Raw genomic sequence first — 21048 nt, 5'->3', positions numbered from 1 at the left:
CCCCGTTTCAGAGGGTCCTGCTGTGGTGGCCAAAGCGGGGACCCCAGCCCAGCCCAGCCCGAACCCCCACCAGCCATGAGAGTCACGCAGCCAAGCCCCAAAGCCACACCAGATGGCACGGACGGAAGGAGGAAACGCAGATACCTGAGTCCTTTTTTAGGCAAAGTGTTCCTATCAAGGTGCGGGTCACTGTAGGAAAGTTAAAACAAAAATGAGAACTTCAGAGAAGCACAGGGAAAGCAGGCAAGGGAAGGAGGGAAAGGCTAGGGAGGGGCCGGAGATCTGCAGCAAGAGACTCACGGCACCAGGGAGTGCTCCCTTATATCCAGCTGCGCATGCAACACATCCACATCCACGGAAAACAAGAGAAACCTGATCCTGGGCCTGGCTGACACCAGAGCATACCTTACTCCACCTTACTCCCGAGGCACCAGGAGGCCTGAGCCATCCACTGGGCCCCAACTCTTCCTCCTTTGCCACAGGTGCCAAGCAAAACTCAGGGGCTGCCCCAGGTCAAAGCAGAGCCCACACCTTCTGCTGCCCAGTCCACCCAGCCTTGTACTAGCACCACTGCTTCTCGGAGAGAGAGGTGCCAGGTTCCCTGCACCCCTACCTCTGGCCCACCCCCAAATGCCATTGACGAGGACTTCCCGTGAGAGAAGGGACTTGCTGGAGGGTGTCAAGAGGCCAGCAGTCTGCATATTTGGAATTCATCTGTAACAACGTGAATTCCAGGTCCTTCTTAGTTTGCTGTAGCTCGGAGCTGAGCCCTGGGCCCGAGTCGGGGCATGTTACAACTTGCTGGCTGATAAAGTCAAGGCATTTGGATTTCCAAAGAATAAGGGTTTAAAGGCTTGGTCTGTGAGTCTGACAAAAACAAAGTTTTTGCTGTTGACGGGGTGAAGAGGATTTTCATTAATTTTTTTTTTCTAGCTGAAACAACATCTGGTTATTATGTTTGGCCAAGCTGTGGCTCCCCCACAAACTGGAGGTCAGTGTCCACCTCTGAGGCCCACCCACAGGGCAGCCAGGGGCAAGCAAGCCTCTCAGTCTGTAGAGCCTCAACCCTCTACATCCTCTTTTTCATTATCATTACAGGAAACAGGCACACAGAACACAACAGCCTGCAAGACGCAACAGCCAAACTGCAGGAAAGGACTTTGGAAGGGAAGAGAACCAGCTGCGTGGGGAGTAGGGGTGGGGGAGACAAAGGTGAGGGCTGCGCCGCACAGTGGGTGGTAGATCATTTCTGGGCTGGGAGGGAGAGGGGAGAGAGACGGGAGAAAGGGTGGGAAGCTGGGGAGCTGGGAAGCAGGAACATGCCACAGGAAGGCAGAGATGCAAGTGAGGGCGTCTGCCGCCCCAGTTCAAGCGGCTGTGCTTCCTTCCCAAGCTGGGGAGGGAGGGGCCGGCCCGACTCTACCACTTCCAGGGCTGGTGTGGACAGTGGAGCAGACCCTCATTGGCATGTCTGGGGTCACAGGGTACATCAGAGCCACGAACACAAGCGGAAGCCTCAGGCCAACAGCCTCACACAAGACGTCTGGCTTGACACAGATGGGCAGAGGAACCCGGAGGCTCGGTGGGGTCCCCAGCCTACAATGTCATTACCTGTCCTGTTTCCTGGGCAGAGTACTTCTGCAGAACTTAGGGCTAGCAGCAGGGGAAGAGAGAGGGCTAGAAGTCCAGGCAGGTAGAAAATAAGAGAAGGAACATTAGATGGGAAGGAAGGGGGGGGGGGTCGTTACACACACAGTGATCAGAACATTTCTCTCAGTCCCAGGGCAGATCCCCGCGTTCTCGCCTACGTGGATAAACACGACACACCGCACGCCGCCGTGAAATCCAGGGCTCTGAGGCGGCTTTGAGTTTCTCCATCCCTCTGGCTGGCAGCCCTTCGGTAGGGGGATGTCTGCCATGATGCCCACCAAGTCCACCCCGCTGCCTAAAACGCTTCCTGCCACCCACTCTGCCTGCACAAGGACAAGAGGAGGGGAAACAAGCAGCTGATGAGCGAACAAGATAAAATGGAAGGACCTCCAAGGAGGAATGCCATTTCAAATGGGAACATTAAACCTGCCCCCCAGAGACTGCCCGCAGCTCTAAGCACTGAGAATAACCACGATGGAAAAGGTAACAGGAAGGAGAGCCGAGCTGAATTCCATCCCGACCTGGCTTCCCCACGGAAAGACAGCAGTGGTTGGAAAGAGCGCCATCTCCCAGGCAAAGGAGAACTGACATCTGGGATTCCTAACATAAACCCTCTGACTTGTGGAAGGGTGTCTCTCAGAGAGATGCGAGCGCACGGCACCAACCTTTCTGACAGCGTGGTCTTCACACTGTTGGTTCTGACGAAGGGAGTCAGGGAGTCATCTTTAGAGGAGGTGATGAGGCCCGTGGAGGAATTGTGACTCAGCCCCCCGCCGCTGCTGAGGGAGATGTCAATGGACTCGCAGCTGGTGTGGAGGCTGCTGACGGACTGGAAGCCCAGGCCGTCCTTGCTGACCGCGGACGAGCTGCTGGGGTTGGTGCCCCAGGTGAGGCTGTTGGAAGGGCCCGAGTGGGCTGAGCTGGGGCTGGAGGCTAGAGGAGACTGGTTGATATCCAGATTCTTACTGTAGAGAGGACTGCTGCTCCCACTGCTCAGGACGCCGCTGCCTGAGGGGGACTCTAAGTTACCTTGCTGGGTCGGGGTGGCATGAGGATTGGAGATCACCACTGAGTTTTTCATGGTTTCTGCTGTGGCAATGGGCACTTGCTTGGTAGGCTTCCCACCAAAGAGTCTGTGAAGAGACAAAGGGTTGTGCAGGTTGGACAGCCAGCGACGAGGGGCGCCGAGCTGTTAAAAGTATGAAATGGCTAATGGTGCTCCACTGGCAAAGGCCACCACGCAGTGGGCCCGGATACCAGTGTATCACAAGGCTCCAGCTTCAAGTTCTAGGCTGTAGCCGAGACCCCAAGGGCAACGCGAAATAATTTTCTATAAGCCTAGCCATGGTGGTCCCAGATCTTGCTTCCCTTTATTTCCATAAATCGGGTAACTAGAAAACTGCCCTGGCCCGGGAAACATCTAGAGGATAAAGAGCTGTCTTAGCCGTCTTTGTATCCGAGACCCCGGACACAATGCAGGTACTCAGTTTATAACTGTTCAATTCCAAAGGTTTTGGTTGCTTTGGTCTCTAAGGATGACATGAACAATCAAGAACATGAGTCTAGATCTGGATGGGGCCTGGGAGAAGTATCTTCACAGATTTCTCCTCAAGTGAATGCCCACATGAAAGATGGGAGGCTAGTCCTACCTAAGGATCTACAGAGAAATCTTGCTGGAGTCATGAGATGTAAGATCAGACACACTGGGTCTTGGGGACAGAAATGTCATTCCATGTCATCCCACCTGCTGATGACCAAAAATGTGCCATCTGAAACACAGAGAATGGCATGTGTGTCTCTCTTCCTTTGGCAACAGGACTCTCTATGAAGAATGGCAGAACTGTCTTAAAGTCCAAGGACTGGTACACGCTCTAAGAATGCAAGTAATTCCATCCACGAAACCCTCGTGGAATGTGCATCTCTGTAGTGACAAAACTACTACATATCATGAGAGGCAGGTTGCCTTGCACCCAGCTACTCCATGGCATGAGTCTGATCTTTGTTCTCTTCTGGGAATCCTTAAAAATCCCAATAATTGTAAGAACAAACATACATACACATAATCAATCCTCACTACAGTATCTGGTGACAGATTAGAAAACTCTTTTTTGCCTGATGACAACCAGAGAATGAGATATCTTCTGGTAGAATCTTGGCTTTGGCGTGCTTACATACTTCCAGTAACAGGAACCTCACTACTTCTAAGGGTAACTCATTCCACTGTGAAGCCCTTCCAATCACTAGAAAACCAAAATCCAATCTATCTTCTTCACTTTTTCTCATTGCCCCTAATTCTCCTCCATATAACTACACAGAAAAAGCCCGATCTTTTGTCTGCTAGTCCTTCAAATCATTTGAAGAGAGCTATCACTTGATCTAAGATTTCTCTTCTCTGTACTAATGCACAAAGAGGAAATTGAGAACACCTCTTAATGATTTAGGAAAAATGTAATTAACAGGAATTGGCTGAAAGATGTTCAATGCAAGCCTAAGAATTTGCATGCATTTTCAAGTATTCTATTACAGTAGCCCAAGGGTCCAGTAAAATACCTTTGTAGTTACTAAAGGAAATCTCTAATACCGAGTGACTATTACACATAATACTTGAGGCAAGAAGCAGAGAAAATTTTCATTTATAAGGCAACCTGTTAAAACAACAAAGAGCAGCCCAATAGGACCTTCCCCTGAAAAAATAATCATTACTGAAATTCTAATAATCAAGTCTAGACAAAGAACAGGGAACTGCTTCATTACACATTTCACGTGACATGCTTCTTCTGAAGTCTTTTCAAACATTCCTATTCACCCCCAAATATGTACATGGGCACATAATCTTTATTTTTCACTACTTAATTTTCTATCCAGTACTTATACTCTTTCCTAGGATAAGCCATTTCCTGGGAAGGTAAGATAAGCTCTGTCCTAGAGTGTGCAGTTTGAGGATGGTCCAGCAGATATGATAATGAGATAACATGAGCAAGCAAAAGCTTATACATTTAGAAAGGAACTGTTTAAAAAATAACACTGTTTTCACATAAAAATTTCCATTCAGTGTGGAAATGCAGGACAATGCCTTTTTAAGGGAATAAGAAAGAAATCAATTTCTCTTGTTCAGAAACGCTCCTGCTTTAAAAGGTTTTTTTTTTTTTTAAGAAAGCTAAAATTTCAGAAACAAATTTGGAATTAAGCATGCAGTATAAAAAAGTATGTGGCAGGGGGAATACTGGGCTGGTTGAGAGAAGAAGGATCTGGCTGAGCTCACGGTCTGGCAGAATGATGAAGAATCTCAGCCACAGAATTAATAAGACAAGGGGAGGAGGGAAGATCTTCTGCCTTCCCCTTATATACCCACGCGGGGTCTAGGGGGATTATTAAGATCTCATCTTGGACGGTAGCTAGCTTTGACTGAGCACCTACTATGGGCCAGATATGGCTATGTAGGTTAATCTTCACATGAAATCTCAGGTAGGTGTTCCCATTTTACAGATGAGGAAACCGAAACAGAATTGTTAAGAAAGGATACATGGTGGCTAATTAAGGTGGACTCAGGATTCGGACCCAGGATGACTGATTCAGACACTTAGGTTCTTCCTCCCTGCGTGGGGAAATAATCAGCAGACTACAAAATCGCTGGCAGGCTCTGACTAAACAGAAGTGGAGAAACGCAGGAGCTGTTTTCACTGAGGAACTAAAAAAAATTATTCACTCGGGATGCCATTCCATGTACTCCAGCTCTGCTCAGCGCCATCGACCCGCTTACCTGCGGAGCGTGGGAGAGGCCACGTCCGGGTACTTGGTGCCTGGCTGGAGCGTCGCCTGAGCCGCACCGGACACAGGCTGGGCCGCCGGGTTCACCTTCACCGAGTTACAGGAAGCCACACTCTCATTGTCGGATGAGATGCCTTTCTCCTTATCTGTCTGGTTGACCAGACCGGGCAGAGAGCTGCCCAGGGCCGTTTTGGAAGGCTCCCTCAGCTTGGGCACCGGCAGGCCCGCGGACTTACTGCTGATGTTGGAATCGATGCTGCTGGTGCTAGACCTGTTCCCGGCCCCGTTGCGGCTGGTGGACTTACTGGGCCTTGGCAAACTCCGGTACTGCAAGTTGGAGCGGGAGCTGAGAGCCAGGTACCCATCGTCCTGGTTCTGAGCCCCGTCCATGCTCGTCTTCCGGCCAGCGGACCGACCGACGAGTGCCGATGACTTGGGGATCTTGCCCAGTGTGGCTGACCTGCTGGTGATGGTAGCCCCACTGGCTGTGATCATGGCCAGCCCAGCGGCCGAGCCGCTCTGCTTCTTGAATCCAAAACTATTGGCATTGGCAGTGGGGGTCCTGGAACTGCCGGAGAGGGGCTTTTTGGACTCATCACCGCTGCTGCGGCCTGCGTCTGATGGGGAGCGCTTCACCTGGGAGGCTTTGGGAGACAGTCTTCCCTTCTCAGACACCTTTGCATCATCTGTTTTTCCTAAGGGAGAAAGCAGCAAGGTTAGCGTGCACACCAAGAAGCCAGCACATACAGCCCCACCTGCTTACAATCCTCCCCTCCTCCAAAGAACTGGTTCACTTTTTCCTTGGGGAAAGGAGGAGGCTTTTTGTAAAGATTATCGAGCCTACTACTGTCACCATGAGCCTTCCAGGAGATGTCAATGATTCTACTCATTTGCAAAGCAGCCTAAATTTACCCAGAACAAAGCGAAGCCAGCCAATCACTGATATGTCTGGGCAAGAGATCCTGCCTTCTACTGACCTTTCTTTCTTCCCTCTCTGTCCATTAAAAGGCTCTCCTTAACATTTTCAGGGGGCACCTCTGCCTTTCTGCAAAAACACTACCCTTGTTTACACACATCCCTAAATCATGGGCAACACAAACTTGACATAAAGGCAGCTTGTAAACGCATGCTCTTGAGCAGCTTGCACGTGGGCGTGTTGGTTCTTCCCTAGCGCCTGGTTAAACCCATTCCACACACCTCGGTAGCTGAACCATCTTCGGAGTTTGAGGCTTGCACACTTACCTATTTCCACTTTTGAAAAGGTAGGGATGTGAACCTTTCCGAAAGCTAGTTATTAGCAGAGTCTAAACTCAAAGAAGAAATACCTGAGTACTGATGGGGACTGAAGCTCTTGCTCGAGTGACTGCAGGTTTTGGATTTCAGACGGACAAATGCAGATGCAAGGCAGCACAGCCTCTTACTCACCAGTTCCTGGGGTCTTGAGTGGGCCTGCTGGGGCAGCCGCCTTCGTCCTCGGCATGGTGATGCCCACCTGCGCGGTCATGCCTCGCCGCCACGAGCCCGTCTGGGAGATGACCGGATTCTTCTTGCCCGACGTGCTTTTGTCAGACTCGTCAGACACGTCTGAGGGATTCCGTCTCCACTTAGACCCAGACTCCATCTTTATGCCGCTGTCTGAGCCTCCGTCTGACTTCTTGACATCATCGCCCGACCACAGGGAACCCCTCTCCACCTGTGAATGCTTCTCAGCGTCGGTCTGTGGATGAGACGCTGAATTAGGCCTTCCAGAATCCCAGGCCGGGAGCCGCTCAGCCCAGAGCGAGAATGCCAATACAATGACAGATGACTACTTGAAAGTGTCCGGGCCTTTACAGGCTGGTTATCTTGCTAGAAAGCCTGATTTTTTTTTTTTTTTTTTTTTTTTGGTTGGAGTAAAGTACAGAATATAACTATGTCCTAGAAGGAAGTGAGGAAGGAGAGTGGGAAGGGCTGGGAGGGAAAGGGGGACAGAGCCCCACGGAGGAGAAACGTGAGCAGACCGAGACGGGGTGAGAATTCAGCCACCAACTCTCTGGCACTTGGCAACAAGCACCTCTAACTCCGGAGACCTCTCTTCATCCAGCATGCAGCCTCCTGGCCTGTTTCCTTTTGTTCTGCTGTCTTCCTATCACTCCACTAGCAGCGAGATCTTTGAATACAGCACAGCGCCACAGCCTAACACGCAGACGGAGCAGGCAAGGGCGGCTGCTAGTTCCACATGGATCAGGGAGAGAGAGAGGGGCCGGGAGAAAACAAATCCTCAAAAGCCAGAGGTGCCTGCTCCCGCCCGGCTCCATTTATATGCCACTGCTTTGCTCCTCTTGTGGGATTTGGTTCAGACAAGGGATATAATTAGCTAGCTTTCTTCGGAAGAGCCCTGACCTGCTGGCCATGGAACCCAGGAGGGGACAGAAGCGTGATGTTAATGATTCACCGCAGTGAAAAGGCACAAAGCTAACCAGAAGGCTTTGGGGGCCTCCCTAGGGGGCTGGGGCCAGTCCAAGGGGATGCCAGTAGGGAGAAACAGTGCAGTGAATGCGGGTGGGAGTTAGCAACACTTTAGGGTGGCCACACTGAGTGACAAGGCCCGTGTTGGCTATACTTAACTACCAACAGTGGGCAACACCAGCAGGGCAGGAAATCAGAATGATTACCCAGCAAGAATCTGGCCTAACGCCTTTCATCCAAGACCAGTACTAGCTAGTATCGATGCCTTCCTCTGTGGATACACTGCTGTATGGGGCAAAGCTGAATACAGACAAGCAGCCCCAGTTAAGTCACCTCTTGGTCACCACCACCGCCTCTCTCTCACCCCTCAACCCTGCACTCCTCCCTAAATTCCAGTCCTCCATCGCAGCCACCTGATGGTGCCTTCACTTGTTCGGTCATTCGTCAAACACATACTGAGTTCCCTCTGGGTACTAGGCATCAGAATAGGAGGGGGGACAAAAGACTCACTCCCTGACTGCGGGCATCCCCCCGTTCAGCTGTGGCAAGGGACACAGACGGGGTGTTCCCACATCTGAACACAGAGCAGGAGCTCCATCAAGGCTTGATGAGTAAAGGAGGGAACCAACGAACACATCCTTTTCAAGCTACAGCGCACTTTAACAAAACGATCTCTGATTCTGACCACTCTCTGGTTAAGGAGCATCACGACAGTACATAGTATTGCCTTCACTTCAGTTTTATAGATGAGCGGAGACTAACGTTACCCACTCCCTGTCCCAACTACTCCAGCCCATGTTCCTTCCTCTAAACACTTCCAGTAGATTCCTTCAACCAGAACTCCTCAAAGCCTGCCATTTGCCAGGTGCCATGGAAGGTCTGAGGACCCGCGGGTCTGATTAAGTCCCATCCCTCCTGGAGTTTACAATCCAGTGACAGAGGCAGAGTTTGGAAAAATAAATACAAATGAGTAATTATGAATTATGAAGGTTTTATAAGAAAAAGGACAAGGAGTAAGAGAAAAAAATACACTGATGTAATTTAGTTGATGAGGGGGAGGATGAGGGACGGTGGTCAGGTAAGTCCCCTTTGAAGAAGTGCCCTGAAGAGTGAGAACAAACTTACTGAGAAGAGTTTAGGGAAGAGCATTCCAGCCATGGGGAAGAGCACATGCAAAGGTCCTGAGGCAGGAAAGAAATTGCCTTTAGAAGCATTCAATCTGCAAGTACTACCTGGGTGCCACCATATGCCAGGCAAACTCATGGGGCCTGGGACCCCATTGTAGTAAATGAATAAGAACAAATACAAGTCATTAACTTCCTGGAGTTTATGTTCAAGTACATTCTGACACATTCTAACATACTCCAGGAAATACTGAAAACTTAGCACTTAACTACATTCTGGGTTACTATATTAGTTATTCTTTGCATGTTCCCATATCTTACTTTCCCTAATCAAACTGTAGTGATGCTAAGAGTAGTAGCAGTGACAACTAACATTTATTAAGCACTTACTATGTGCTAGGCACTGGGCCAAAGCGCTTTTCATTTATTATTTAATTTAATCCTCACCAAGAATCCATGAGGAAGTTACAGTTCGTATTTCAATTTTACATATGAAAACTGAGGTACAGAGTAGAAAATTGCGCAAGACCACACAGTGAGGAAATGGAGATCCAAGGATTCTAGGGAGTCTTAGATGCAGAGCCCAGATTTTAACCACTATGCCACACTGCCGCCTTCCTGGAGAATAAGGCCAAGGACATGAGACACTTCTGCATGCCTAGCAGCACCTCACACAATTCCTCCACCCAGTAGGTTCTCCCCTGTTCCCCAACTCCAGCGCTGGAGCAGCTCCAGGGTGCGACCCCTACAACTCTGATTTACCCAGTGGCAGAGAGAGTGCACATGGTCTTGGCCCAGGACTATGACTCGGATCCCCCCTCTAGAATGAACAAACACCCAACCGTCACAGCCCCAACCTGGCTGGCCCAGGGAGGTAGCCTTCCCAGCTTTACTCTGCACAGCAGGCCTGGGACACTCTATTGGTTTTACGTTCACAATTCCTTAACAAAACCTTCCTGATTTATGTGCCAGATCATTCGGTAGCACCAATAGGGAACAAAAGATGAAAAAGTGGGGCACCTGGGAGGCTCAGTCGGTTGGGCGTCTGCCTTTGACTCGGGTCGTGATCCTGGAGTCCTGGGATCGAATCCCGTGTCAGGCTTCCTGTTCGGTGGGCAGTCTGCTACTCCCTCTCCCTCTGCCCCTACCCCCTCAGCTCGTGCTCGCTCACCATCAAATGAATAAATAAAATCTTTAAAACAAAAAAAGATGAAAAATTCCTAGCCTCTCTGTTCCCAGAGCTGACAAGTGAAGGGTAGCAGGACAGCTGCCTGGGGATGTACAAAGAGCTGTATCCTTCTCTTGGCTCTCCATGCCCTCATCAGTTGTTCTCATTTCAAATGGCACCTAATTCTGGCAAGATTTTCCTATTGTCCCTAACTGGAAGTACACTTACTCATTCAACATTCCTGAGGGAAGGTAGGGAAACAACCAAACGTAGGTGGGGAGAAGGCCTGAAATTTTGGAGGGTTCACCACTGAGGGCCCAGGCTGCTCAGGGACCACAGAAGGGAGGCTGATCTGAGAGTGACAGGGTGGAACCAAGGTGGGCCACGTGGCCTGATGTGTTGGGGAGAACACGGGCTTGGAGTTTGAGTTCAGGTACTGGGTGCTCCCTCCTTTGGAGGGAGTGGGTTACCTCCTCTAAGGTCATGACCTGTGCATAAAATGGAGATGCAACAGACAGGCGTCTTAGAGGGTAGACAGTTGTCACTAAATGTGGAGGGACTCACACAGTGGCTCTTTTGTCACCAACTCTCCCACCTCTGAAAACCTCAAGCACTTGGTTGTCTTTATTCCATTTTTGTCCTGCATGAGGGTGAACAAGGTACTCGTCTTTCCAGCTCTTGGGCCACAAGCCTCTAGAAGCCAAGACACTGCCTTCTTCACGCCCACATCCCCTGCTGATCAAGACGCTGAACTGGCTCAAGCTGTAACTGCAGTCATCACAGAGCTAATTGTCAGCATCAGCATTATCACCTGCCACTTCTCTTGCTAGGTTGGCACTTCTGCATACATTATTAGCTCATCTAATCCTCTGAGCTTGTGCTATTATCCATATTCTACAGACCAGGAAAGTAGAGGGGGGAAGAAGGAAAGTAACTTGCCTATAGTCACAAGCAGCAGCACCTAGCAGGTGGGCCAAAGGGCCACCCCTGCCTGCCCCCAGCCAAACCCTATCCCTGCATCCAGACCAACATCCAGAGAACAGCCAGAGAGCTCCAGGCTCACTCGAGGCCTCACAAAGGACAGGGATCCTTGCCACAGAATTCAGAATTTTATTTCCTTGAGTAGCAAAAGTTAAACTCACGTGGAATTATCTTCCTCCTCTCATATATTAAAAACCTCACAGGCAGTGAAAACGAAAGGAATTTTGATATACGCTCCTCTGTATCTTGGCACCTGGAATGGAACCTTCGACAGACTGAGAGGAAATACTGAATGACCACGGACATGAATGGACAGATGAGATGATTACGTGGGGGAGAGAGAGGTGTTTGTTACAAGTCCTCTGTCCTAAAAATAAAATGCTGCAAAATATAAAATGAATTGCAAGATATATTAAGAACACAGTCAAACTCTGGTTACTGACATGAATGGAGGGAGGGAGGCAGGCGGACAGGTAATCCAGAGGAAGGAAGGAAAGAAAGAAAAAAGAAAAAAAAAAGAAGACTCCTGAGTACCAATGAAATACCACGAGACCACATTCAGATAAAGTATTTCCATGTCACTACCACATTCCTTAATTGCTGTGATTTTACGGACCAGGAGGCAGAGGCTTGAAGAGGCTGATTAGCTTATCCGAGGATGCCACAGAACCAGCAGCTCAACCCCTTCTCCCTAACCCGGCAACCTGGTTTGGCTGCCCAACTGGACTCACCAGTCCTCATGGAGGAAGTCCGTCCAAAGGCTGTCAGACCTCAAGCCAGGAGATTCTCTGCCCAGCTGGGGAGCAGTGATGGGAGGCCCGGTGCCGGACACCTGGGCATGTGCGTCCTGCCGAGGGCACCCTCAGTGCCCCTCCACATCCTTGCGGAGAACAGTCACTCACAGACAAAGGGGGCTCTCGTCTCTCAAGGACAGCTCCCCTGTGATCTGCTCCGCTAACAAGGTTGCTCCTTGGGCTTCCAGACCACAACTTCCCTGTTCCTTGGGTGGATTTCCTTTCAGCAGTTCCTCAGCAGCTTTTCCAATAGGCAAAGCTGGCCAGGCAACCTGTCCTCAACCTGCTTTCCCGGCAGACTGCTGAGCTGCGGCTTCCTGCCGCTCCCCGCCTCTCCCCGCCTCGCCTGGGACACTGCGCGCTCCCCGTTCGGTCGGGAAGCCGGGCTGCAACGGAAACCTGAACGAGCCCCGGGGAATGATGGCAGCGCACATCTTCCCGTTGCCTGGTGCTGCTCTGAGAGGAGTAATGGCCCTTGGCTTTCCTCGGAGTGGGATGAGGGGAGGAGGGGACAAGGCTGCAATTTACGCCGATTCAAATATTTGGAGATACTCCCCGGACAGGAACAAAGGGATGCCAGAGAAACCACCTCCCTGGGAATCTTAGTAACTACTGGTGCAAGTCTGCATTGATCGTATTCCAAGACTTACTGGCTTAGTTTTTATTTAAATATTTCAAATTCAGGCAGTTTTATAGCAAAAAAAGACACCCCCCAAAAAACAAAAACAAAACAAACCAACCCAATGAATATTAAACCCCTTCCATCCCTTGAAATTAACCTTCTGAAACTGATCAAAAGACACGTTTGTGTAGTATTCTTGAACCTTTTCTGATGTGACATTTTCTAGACGAAGGCAAAGAGCTGGTCAAAGAGGCGGCACTGGCCTCAGCCAAATCTGAGTCTATCAGAGAGGAAATCATTTGTAAATCCCCGATGCTTACTCTGTATCAATATGGAAAACAGATGCCAATCCTACCTTTGTGGGAGGGAAACAAAGACAAGAGATTCTTCTAACCCTTTTGTTGGCTCAACCTGCATCTTAAAAGCAAGACTCTTCCTACCTCCAAAAGTAAACAAAAGAGAAACCTACGGATATTCATCTCTCCCTCCCTCCCCCATCCTCTTTCTCCCTCTCTCTCCACAAACCGCAACCCCCTCAGTCTGTCTGTCTCTCTCCTCTCTTGGTTCCCCACCTCAGTATCTAAGGAGAGTCTAAGAGCTTGTTATTGTTACCCTGAAATTTAAAAGACTCTCAGAAAAAAAAAAAATTAGTGTCCACGAGGAAAGGAAAAAAGTTGGCAGGGGTTAGGCAGCAGGGACACAGGCTGGCTGTGTTTCTAACTTGTGTCTGATCACTGATCAAACAGTGATCACTCTCAAGCAGTGTGGCTTAGGTATGGTTCCTTTTTTTTAATTACCCTTTTAAAATGGGGTATAGCATTCATATACTACACACACAATATTAAGTATATAGCCTGAATACGTCTTATAAAATTAACCTACTTCCATAACTACCACTCAGATCAAGATATAGAATATTATCAGCACCCCCAACATCTTGCACCTCCTTCATCTGGGTCGTGTTTTTTCTTCACCACTACCATCACAATTCAACTCTCACTTAAAAATAATTAGAAATTCTGGAGAAAGTGCAAATTCAAGAAATCACAGGCAATCCCAGAGGCAACACCCAACATATTTCCTCAGGCAGTCAAGGTCCACATTTCTGTGGGACACAAGTACTCCCACACTCTGACACGTTCTTTATTTAGCCCTGTCTTCAAAAAAAAAAAAAAAAAAAAAAAAGAGATACCTTTGAAAGCATAGAAATTTCCAAAGAACCTCCTGTCTCGCTGAGAAACAAGTGAGAAAGGAAGCTGGTGTGGAAGGGAGTGAAGGAAGGGGGCAAGTGTCAGTTCTGCCCTCCCCCAAGCTCCTCTGGGAGACTGTGTCCCAATCAGAGCTTCGAGTGGTGTCACCGGAGGCACTGGCCCCCACCGGTGGGAAGGACCCATCATAAAAAAGATCCCAGGCCACATAAGCCAGGGCCACCACAGCTGACCAGTCCTTGCACAGGTCAGTCCCAACTTGGGGACTGGCTATGAGGATGGCACCTCACTTTTCTCCTAGTAAAATGGGTTTGCTAGAACCAACCCCTCTGCCCACGAAGGAGCGCTATGAAGGTCAGTGAAAACACCCACATGAAACCACTTTGGAAGCAAACAGAAGGGAGCACAGTATCCGAGACATACAGTCTCAGTGTTTTAAAGTAGGGGTTGAAAACTCAAGCACCCTGGGGTCTGGCAGGTATATTGAAGCAGGAGCAGTTGGGGCATGCTGGAACAAGGGCTCCCTGTCTGAAGGGGGCAGACACTTGGACACCTGTTGACTGTTGCCATGTGGAGAATGTAGGCTCAAGAAAGCAATATATTCTGATCTTTAAGAGAAACCAGAATCTCATTTTCATGTGAAATAATGCAATTTTTTAAAATTTGACACGGAATCAGGGGTGCCTGGGTGGCTCAGTCAGTTAAGCATCTGCCTTCGGCTCAGATCATGATCCCAGAGTCCTGGGATCGAGCCCCACGTTGGACTCTCTGCTCAGCGGGGAGTCTGCTACTCCCTCTCCCTGCCGCAAACCCCCTGCTTTTACACTCTCTCTCTCAAATAAATAAAATCTTTAAAATAAATATAGATAGATAGATAGATAGATAGATAGATATAAAACTTGAAATGGAATCTGGTTTAAAAGAAGGGGATACCATAAGCCAATGGACAAATATCAGCATGAGGACGTGACCTTCAGACCAACATTTCCCAGCCTCTGGTCAGGAGCTATTGGTCTTCCAGCCCAAGGCTGTCAACGTTTGCTCCCACCCCATCACTCTGGGGAGATTGGCATGTACCCTGGACAGCGGTGGCTCACTGTGGCTAGGAGAAGACACACACTCCAGGCTAAGAATGACCAAATGAGTCCAGCATCCTCTTTAAAACAAAACAAAACAAAAACAGATTGTGAAATGAAAGTCCAGGAAGGAAACAGGTTTTTATCAAGACCTTCACAGACAACGGTGAGGCCTCCCCATTCCTGTTTCTAGTGCCCCACTGCCTGACCCCTCCTTTCTCTGCAGGTGGAGGCCAGGACTAGTGAGATGAGAGCACAGGCAGTGAGCAGGTGATCAGGCCTCATCTCATGGACCTGGGGATGCTGCTCACCCCAAATGGCCCCCTGGTCCTCAAGCCCGAGGCCCCCTGCTGGCAGGGGCTGCAGGAGAAGCCTGTTGCTTACCTGCACATCCAGGTTTTTGCGAGAGGAGGCAGGTGTGTTGGCATAGGAACTGATGGAGGAGCTGGTGTTGATGTCATCGGTGCTGAGGTTGTCTATGGTGTCGCTGATCCCACTGCTGACGGAGCTGCTGTCATCCCAGCTGCCGAGACAAACACATCCTGAGCACCCAAACCTCATGCTGGGTCAGCTCAGGCCAACAATACAGACAAGTGCATACCAGCCCCGAAGGCACCTCGTGTCATAAAGCCCCAGACGAAGTTCTTTTGCCTCTAACGTGACTCACCTCCAGGGCACCGTCTATCCTTGCTGTTCTGGATTGGCTGCTGGGTGTAGTGGCTGAGACGGACCGTCCCCCACATGGAGCGTGCTCTCCTGAGCAGGGGGGGCTGAAGACCCTACCTGCCTCCTACCCCGTCCTCAACTCCATCTTGGCAACTCTGTGGAAGCCAATGGCTACTTCGCAGACCTAGCGGCAGAGGAAGAGTGGTGGGCTTGGGGACTAGTGCTGGAAACAGACAGAGTCAAGAGCGGCACTCTCTCCGGGGTCACAGTGCCAAGATGAGCTGCTCTACGAATTCTCTGGACTCCACTCCTGGAGTGAAATGCCAAGGGAAGGAAAGCCCCAGAAGTCAGCAGACACCTGTCAATTCGATTAGCGCTTCTAAATCTAACAGCATCCCAGGACACATCGAAAACAGAGTTCATTTCCCAGCCCACAAATCCACTGAGGCCACCCCTACCGCTCAAGTCCAACCTCCAAACAATGGTTCTTCTTTCCCCTCTTCGTGTCCCACCGCCACCAAGACTTTTAACCCATCCCCTGGTCCTACGGCGTCTACCTGCAAAATGTATCCGCGCGTGCCCAGCCCTCCACCTCTCCTGCTGTCTGCACTTCCAGCTGGTCTCAGCTCTGCCTGGGCAACCGCGAAGAGGCCGCTGGGCTCCCTGCCCCACTTTTCCCTAACAGTCCATTCTCAATAGCAGCCAGGACCATCGTTCTGAAACATGAATCACATCCTCTGGCTCCACGGCTTACTACCCCTCCAGGGGCTTCTCAGGCACTTAAAGCCCAAACTCCTTCCTCTGGTGCTCAAGAGCCTCCAATCCGACTTCCCTCTCCAGTCCTGCCTCGGGCCCACCTCTTCATCGCTCACTGGCTCCGGTCGCATGGGCTGCTTCTATGCCAACAGGGTTCTTGGGTTCAAGACTCTACAGTTGTTGTCCCTCTTCCTGGACACGCCCCTGCCTCCTTGTCAAGCGTCACCTCCTCAGAAAGGCCTCCCCTGGTCCCTGGGCCTACAATGCCCACGTCCTGCACCCCAACCAAGCCTGCCACATTTTCTCATTTGTTTGGTTGCAGGGTAGCAGGCATAGAGCAGGTGCTCAGTAAATACTTGTGAATTTAAACTCATGGGAGTGAGAAGTCGAGTGAACTACAAAGTAAGCTTCGTATATAAATATAACCTGATCTACTTGATCTAGTGGGAAAAGGTGAGTATTCTTGTTTTCCTATTGTGCAGGTGGAGACACTGAGGCTTAGAAAGGTAAGAAAGGTGGGGTGCCCAGGTGGCTCAGCTGGTTGGGCACCTGATTCTTGTTTCGGCTCAGGTCGCAGTCTTGGGGTCATGGGATCCGGCCCAGGGTCGGGCTCTGCACTCAGAACAGAGTCAGCTTGAGATTCCTCCCCGCTCCCTCTCCCTCTGCTCCCCTGCCCACCTCACTCACGTGTGTGCTCTCTCTCTAAAATAAAATAAAATCTTTGAAAGAAAAAAGAAAGGCAGGCAGGCAAGGTTGCACTGGACCAGACAGCCAGTAAAAGATGGAACAGCACCTGGGTCCAGCCGTTCTGACTCCAGAGCCACCTTCTTTACTGTGATGCCAAATGGCTTTCCACCATGTCAGCTTTCAGGGCACACCAGAATATGACATGGCTCACTCCCTCGGGAGGAGGCCGAGGCTCGGAGGGTCTTATCCACAGGCCATCTCCGCACTTCTGCCTCCACCTGCAGGGCGATGCTGCAGCAATGTCAACCTCACCCCTTTGTGAGCCATGTCCCCTCTGCCTCCAGGCGCGTGGTACATGCTTATCAAACCCCTCTGGGCTGAAATCCTATGCAGAGGAAAGACAGGACAAGCTCCGACAATAAGTTACCACCATCTGTGGCCTCTGAGCTCGGCCTCCTCCCCCCAGCTCATTCTTTGACAAGCCACAACTCCTAGGCCTCAGTTTCTTTATGGGGGACACGTGGATGATACCACTAGGCTGGCAACCATGTAAAGCTCTGCTGGGGAGAGCATGACCTAACAGATGAAAAAGGACCCAAATCGGCTCTCCTGATGATTAAAAAAAAAAAAAAAAAAAAGTCACAGGAGTCTTTAATTGCATCTGCTCTCTGGGGTTAGCAATTTAATATATCTAAAATTTCCTATAATCCAGTGAAGAAGAAAGAGGATTGAAGAGAGGAGTGTGGCTGGCAGGGAGAAGGCGGGAAGTTAGTAACAGATGCCCATGAATCCAAGCCCCGGAGTTTTTGCTTTGAAATTGTACCCGCTCCTCCCGTATGGCCTTTCAACACCAAGCTGTTATTCCAGAAGGGCATGTGGCGCTTATTGTAAACGTGATGTTTCCCACATCGGTGCCCGTAGCATCTTGGGGCTGCCCTGACTGAGCCGGCCCGGATGGGGAGAAGCCAGGGGCTGCTGCCACGGAAGGCGGGCATGAGGGCCCCGGGGATGAGGATGCAGTGACACCGAGGGCAGCCCGGGCTGAGCAAGAAGCTCTCTTTGTGCCAGAGACCAGCTGTCCCTGCATATGGAGAACCAGCCATGTCTCCCTCCCTTCTGGATCTTTTGGGATACTGGCAAGTCCATTTGGATGTAAAAATCAGTTACTTCCCACTTGTCCTCTCCCCCAAATTCAGGGTGTAAGGGATCACGAGCCACCCAGATCAGAGTCAGTGAGTTTCAAGATGGGACTTGAAGGTAAAGTCCTTGCAGGAGCTGCCCTGGGATAACGGTGCTGCCCTAATAAGGGGACGTGGGCCAGACGCTGGCTCTTCTGGGCCCCTCTCAGATACTCACGGCGCCCATAAACTTCTGAAGAGCTGTCAAGTGCTGGAATGATCTCTTTAACTTGGCCTAAAGACAGCACTCCCCCAGCCTGCATGACCACACAGGAGATGCCGAGAAGAACCAAGCACAACTCTGCAAGAGGTGCAGAGGGAGTCTGAACCTCCAGGGGCCACTTTGCCCTCACCTGCCCGAGAAGGCAGCTAGCACAGAAGGAAGCAGAGTCGAGAGGAATGACTGTCACATGGGCACCTCTATCCAGCCATACCTGAGGCTCTGGGGAGACAGAAGCACCCCCTGGGTGGCTGGAAGTAAGAATTAATAAATTCCTTTCTTTTGCTCAAAACTAGTTTGCTTTGGTTTCTGTCACCTGGTGTATTTGTGCTCCCGAACTGGGAACTGCCATTTGTTTGTAAAATGACTCCAGACATGTGGCTGAAGAGTCAGATGGGAAAAATGTAGAAAGCATGCAGAATTCATTCAGGCAGGAAGAACATTAGTTGCATCAAATCAAGTGGCAAAGGCAATTAGGTACAACCTGCACCCGGGGTACCAAAGTCCACTGACCCAGGTCCAAGTGAGCAATATCGAAAGGGGTTACAGAAATGGATTACAACGGAAATGTGAAAGGAACACAAAGGATCTGTGTTGGCTGCATGGTCAAATGAGATTCCAGCTAAGAGGTTCAAGGGACCCAGGGTACACAGCGGAAAGAACTACCGTGTATCCAGCTATGGCTCTGGAACAATCATTCCATTCTGGAATACTATGTGAACATCCCTGCGTCTTGCTCTTGAACCCGTATGATGGTTGGGAGCCCACTGGAGATGACAAACCCATTCCCCTTCGTTGGGAGCAAATGACTTTAAATCGTTGGGAAGGTTTAAAAAGAGGAGGGGAGCTGAGGGAGTAAATCACAATATGAATACTTAAGTACAGGATGAAATCTTTGTGATCACTGGGATAATCTCTGTATATTTATAATACTTAAAAGAATATGGGGCATATTAAAGGAATCTAAATAAAAACAGTCTTCTGATTTCCATTTTAAATGACTCCTCATTTCTGATTTGAGATTTTTAAGATGAAAGGTTTAAGGATTGGGAGTTAGCCTGTAAAAAAAGAATTACAGTGTTTGAGAAAACTTAATTTATGACATTTTAACTTTAGTTTATTTGATTTGCAAGAGTTAAGTGCTTAGAAAGATTTTGCTTGTTAGGCTGGTAAGTCCACCCTGTCAGACGTTTGAAGAACTTGAGGAAACCAGGCATGTTGAACTTGCCTTAAATATCAAAAATACTTAAGGAAATTTAATTATCCAGGTTTCCAAACAGTACTAATTGTCAAAATTCAATTTGTTCAATCTAAATTAACAAAGTACTAATCAAATAACAAGTGGAAATCATCTTAATTTATACAAAAACACTTGGTTTATAGGTGAGATTTCTAAGAAAACCTAGGTTTAAAACTCAAAGCTTTAGTAAATTGAACAGTAAAACCTAATGAATTCTAAGATGTTCCTGTTGAGCACAAGAGCACTCCTTAGACATTTAGAGAACTATTATGGTAGATTTCGTTTTGTGAATAAATGAATGATTTTTATATGGATGACCAGAAGAATAAATGAACCCAAGAGAGCACACCTCCTCTTTTTACTAGTTCTCCCCGACTCCAGTTCACCTTTGCTCTACATTGCAAGGCTTTCAAAGCTACTTCAAAAGTGCTCCCCAAATCTCACCGTATCTGACACCCTGAGGAGAGGAGCAGAGCAGAGCAGAACCCCAGGCCCTCCTCCTGCCTCATGGGCTGTATTATCGGAAATTCAGAAGAGCATGGGATACAGAGCCTGGCTGGTTTCCCTGACTTTTTTTTTTTCCCCCCCACGACAGCATATCATGTTTATGCCCTATAAATTCTTTGGCAGAGACAGCTAGAAAAATGGCAAGAAGATGCTTCCAGTGATTGCTTCGAACCATCAATGCAAACACGTTGCTCTGCAGGCAGATCAGGCGTGCACCTTTTTCTCTACTCAATGAAGTGCCCCCCACTGGCAGTCATACAATGGCACAACAGGAGTGACAAGTGATCAGAACGGAAAACAACCTTCACCTATTTGCAGCCAATGGGTGGGTGGAAGGAACTCCGTCAAACATTTGCCCTTGTTCTTCCAAACTCTTAAACTCACTATCTTTGGATCCTGAGCCAGGGACCTTGGAATCATTTGTTCATCTTACCCACTCAGTCAGTGCCCTCTACGTGTCAGGCATCGTGCAAGGCAGTATGAATGCAGTGATGACCCCCAGGTGTCCCTACCCTCGACAGCAAGGCCAGGGGATGTGACAGACAAAAACACAGAGCCCAGACACAAACGGAAATGTAACACAGGGAGATGAGCAAAAAGAAACTGCACCAAGTAGAAACTGCACGGGTTCCAGACATTTCTATAGCCTTTGATACCTCCTCAAGCCACCAGCCAGGTGCCAGCACAGGTAATAGTGACAGCCTGCAATGTGGCAGATCCCAGGCCCACCAACGCTTTCTGCTGTGCCACACTCTCCTTCGAGGCATGGAAGTGGCGACAGCAAGGGGCCAGGAGAGCCAGGCCCTGACCCCAGCCCTCCCCAGAACTACTTCCTGTTCGAGTCTGGAGACCTCATTTTCTCTCTAGGTCTCAGACATCCGAAGAATGAGGGAGCTGGATGCAGCCATCCTGGAGGTCGCTTTCTAATGGACATCCTAGGAGTTTAAGCTCAGAG

At 49.5% G+C, this 21048-nt stretch overlaps 1 protein-coding gene across 11 annotated transcripts in view; it reads right to left on the bottom strand.

The window, feature by feature from the left end:
* Window positions 1-21048, bottom strand: part of NAV2 (neuron navigator 2) — a 387753-nt gene that overhangs the window by 60544 nt on the left and 306161 nt on the right. For 9 of the 11 annotated variants that reach the window (XR_003517395.1, XM_027579102.2, XM_027579093.2 and 6 more), the window contains 6 exons: window positions 15224-15362; window positions 6844-7135; window positions 5411-6113; window positions 2316-2783; window positions 1612-1677; window positions 145-189 (listed from right to left, as the gene is read on the bottom strand). Coding sequence is in view for 10 of the 11 variants with exons in the window: in XM_027579102.2 (XP_027434903.1) it covers window positions 145-189; window positions 1612-1677; window positions 2316-2783; window positions 5411-6113; window positions 6844-7135; window positions 15224-15362 (1713 nt within the window). In the remaining variant the exon portion in view is untranslated. The remainder of the gene's footprint in view (window positions 1-144; window positions 190-1611; window positions 1678-2315; window positions 2784-5410; window positions 6114-6843; window positions 7136-15223; window positions 15363-21048) is intronic. The other 2 variants (XM_027579097.2, XM_027579098.2) reach the window with 1 other exon arrangement.

This window comes from Zalophus californianus, chromosome 11, assembly GCF_009762305.2.
Source record: "Zalophus californianus isolate mZalCal1 chromosome 11, mZalCal1.pri.v2, whole genome shotgun sequence".
In the NCBI taxonomy this organism is placed as follows: Eukaryota; Metazoa; Chordata; class Mammalia; order Carnivora; family Otariidae; genus Zalophus; species Zalophus californianus.
Note: the sequence above shows the minus strand (reverse complement) of the source record. Positions and strands in the feature narration are given on the sequence as shown.